Source organism: Sinocyclocheilus anshuiensis, unplaced genomic scaffold (assembly GCF_001515605.1).
Source record: "Sinocyclocheilus anshuiensis isolate Anshui unplaced genomic scaffold, SAMN03320099.WGS_v1.1 scaffold1491, whole genome shotgun sequence".
Taxonomy (NCBI): domain Eukaryota; kingdom Metazoa; phylum Chordata; class Actinopteri; order Cypriniformes; family Cyprinidae; genus Sinocyclocheilus; species Sinocyclocheilus anshuiensis.
In genome coordinates this window covers 607,388-610,618 of record NW_015555706.1, presented here as the reverse complement: position 1 = coordinate 610,618, position 3,231 = coordinate 607,388, and the positions used below count along the sequence as shown (strand labels likewise).

The window sequence follows — 3,231 nt, the reverse complement described above, 5'->3', positions numbered from 1 at the left end:
TTCTTTTTTCTTTTTTTTTTTTTTTTTTTTTTTTTTAAATGCTTTGTATTTTTCATAATAAAATGCAATGATAAAAACAATAAAAGGTCATTATATTTTAATTGTTTTTATTTGTATTAAAATAAAATACAAACAAACAATTATAGGGTATTAAATAATTCATTATTATTATTTTTTTATAAGAATAATCCTTTATTTTTATTGTTAATATTAAGACTTTTGTTCCCTCCTTGTCCTTTTTGATGACTTTCTTGCTCCTGGTCACTGCTGTATTTGACGAATATTAAAGTTTTGATTGGTTTGGTTTCTCTGCTCAGGGTGTGCTCTGCGAGGAGAACCTGCGTGCCGTTCGTTTCGACGTCCACGACGTGACTCTCCACACAGACGCCATCCACCGCGGCGGTGGCCAGATCATTCCCACGGCCCGCAGGGTCCTGTACGCCTGTCAGATCACGGCCGAGCCCAGACTCATGGAGCCCATCTACCTGGTGGAGATTCAGGTGAGACGCCTCGTTCTTCAGATGGACTTCACTATGTAATCATCATCATTTTCAGGTGTGAGCGTCTGTTCTCTTCTCAGTGCCCAGAGCAGGTGGTTGGCGGCATCTACGGCGTGTTGAACAGAAAACGAGGCCACGTCTTCGAGGAGTCTCAGGTCATGGGAACACCCATGTTCATCGTTAAGGCCTTCCTGCCCGTCAATGAGTCTTTCGGTAAGTCCTTCTGGTTCTGCTTCCATCCCCATCACATTTAATGAGCTTTTAATCCAGGGATTAAAGTTCCGTCGCTACGACGGATTTCCGTCAGTTCATAAAGACAGTCACTTACTTCATTCCTGAATGATTCAGCCGTTCGAACGAATCAATTGAATGAATGATTCAGTGATAAAATCAGGGACTTGCTGCCACCTGCTGGTGGATTTTTTTCATTTTTAGCGTATAATTTCAGTTATTTGAATACTATTTCTGTATTCAAAATTGTATATTTAAAACAATCTCCACATGAATTTATGAATTTAATTGCACTCATGCTCCCTTTGAGCCTCAAACGTCTGAATGTACCTACAAGCCACTTTTGTGTTCTTCTGTACCACCGCTGTAGTACAAATTAACTTAATACTAATTTCATATGGTTGGTAACTTATTTGTCTTATTCTACATTGTTTTAAATATAAATTTTTAAAAGATTATAAACCTAAATTTTTGAATTTGACATAGATGAACGGATGGATCTTTAATCCTTGTTAATCAAACAAAAGCATTTAATGTGCTAAAGGTTCATTTTGGCCTAAAATAATGCTCTTAACCCCTTAATTGTCACTCACATTTTTGAATATAGATGTGAAAGTGCACTATCCAAACTTAAATTTTTATATTTCATGAATGAAAATATTTTGTAGCGTGATATTGATGTACCATTTTCGTGGTAATGCAACGTCTGATTTTAAAATGGTTTTCAAAGGATGAATTGAGATTAAGTTTTCAATTGATACATAATTTCTGATGATTTCTAAAGTGTGATAAAGAAAAAGGCAAACGAAGAAGACTTTTTGTGACAAGGTCAGAACTGCTGTTATGATGTAGATTTGAGGTGCACTCTTGTCATAAATTAATCTATTTTCCTACATAGATATTTTACCACCGTTTGTTAAATTTAGGAGTCTTAGACCTTTCCAACGATATAGTTTGTCATGATTAGATTAGGATTTAATTGTAATTAGGGATGCACCGAATGTTCGGCAACCGAAATTATTCCGAATAAGCGAAAAGACCGAATAATATGTACCGAACAATGACTAATGCGATCAAATAGAGGCACGCACTAATGCAGCAAACATGTCGGCAGTGTGAAAGTATTTAAAACTATCAGAGAAAGCAGCAGAAATCATTACAAGCACCGACTGCGAGAGACTGTTTAGTGCTGCATCACGTCTCCGATGAGAAGAGGTGGCTAATGCTGGTGGTTAGGCTACTGTATGATGATTGAAATCACCTCAAACGATTAGTAAAACTGTAGAATGTTATATTTTCTAATGCACGCACGAATTGCATGTATTCTGACAGCGCTGCACGAACTCGCGGCGCCAGGTTTCAAAGTCCAAAGCGCGAGGAAAATCTGTGCTGAAACTGTTACTTGTCAGTTGCTCAGTAACATTTGTGAATTTTTTTTTAAAGGCATGTGACGGTAGGCATTACCCTTCAAATTGCGCAAATTGAAATTGCGAATTGAAAATACGCCTAATGGAAACGCGTCAATTTCATGAAAACGCCCATATATCGCAAAAAAGTTTACACTCGCATGAGGTGGTTTTTCAGGCAATGCGAACAAGGAATAATTCGCAAAACTGCAATGGAAACGGCTTTTTCGCATTTACAGGTCACATGGTGTATGTAAAAAGTCATATGATCATTCTTCAATGTACTATAACCTCCAAGAAACACATCATACGTGGCTGCTCTCCAGTATAAGGGGCTTTCCCTAAAGTTAATGCTTAGACAATTTACACGTAATGAGAATCATTTATAAATCTGCATGCTGTTGTCAACAAAAAGAAGCACTGAGATCTTCCTGCGGGTTTCTGCCTAAATAAAAGCAGAGAAAAAGCAACAACTCCATCATTCATAAATAATAGTATTGTAATTTTACTGTTGTTCTGTAAAGTAAAATATAATAAAAAAGCAAGAATAATAGTGGTAATAATAATTACCCTACAACAGCTCTATTAATACATTTATTATAACATTCACACAGTGTTCAGATTGGGATCTGTAATATATTCTAATGTTTTAAAATAATTCTCTTCTGCTCAGCAAGTCTGCCTTTATTTGTACAGTAAAAAATACATGCCTGATTCAAGTCTCAAAAATGGCCAAAAAATATTAGGCTATTTTACTAACTTATTAATTTTAAGTTACATTTTGCTTTGATGGTATAATGTCTGCTGGAATGTTTAAAAAAATATTCAGTCAGTGTTAAGTAAACATTTTTAAATTGTTGTTTTGTAATTGATTTTTTTATTTAAAAAGCACATTTTGGCTATTTCATTTATGCAATGGTGAAAGAAAAAAAAGTGCGGGAAAAATGTGAAAAACCGTATTCGGCCTTCGGCCCAGTGTTTCATTTTGTTCGGCTTCAGCCAAGAATTTTCATTTCGGTGCATCCCTAATTGTAATATAGTGAAGTAAACTTAGGCGTCCCACAGAGGGGGACGGGTGACAGAAGTTAACTCTT

The 3,231-nt window shown here is 35.9% G+C and overlaps 1 protein-coding gene across 1 annotated transcript in view; it reads left to right on the top strand.

The window, feature by feature from the left end:
- Positions 1 to 3,231, top strand: part of LOC107671802 (elongation factor 2-like) — a 12,510-nt gene that overhangs the window by 7,475 nt on the left and 1,804 nt on the right. The window contains exons 9-10 of the mRNA XM_016464773.1: positions 318 to 500; positions 581 to 713. Coding sequence (XP_016320259.1) covers positions 318 to 500; positions 581 to 713 — 316 coding nt within the window. The remainder of the gene's footprint in view (positions 1 to 317; positions 501 to 580; positions 714 to 3,231) is intronic.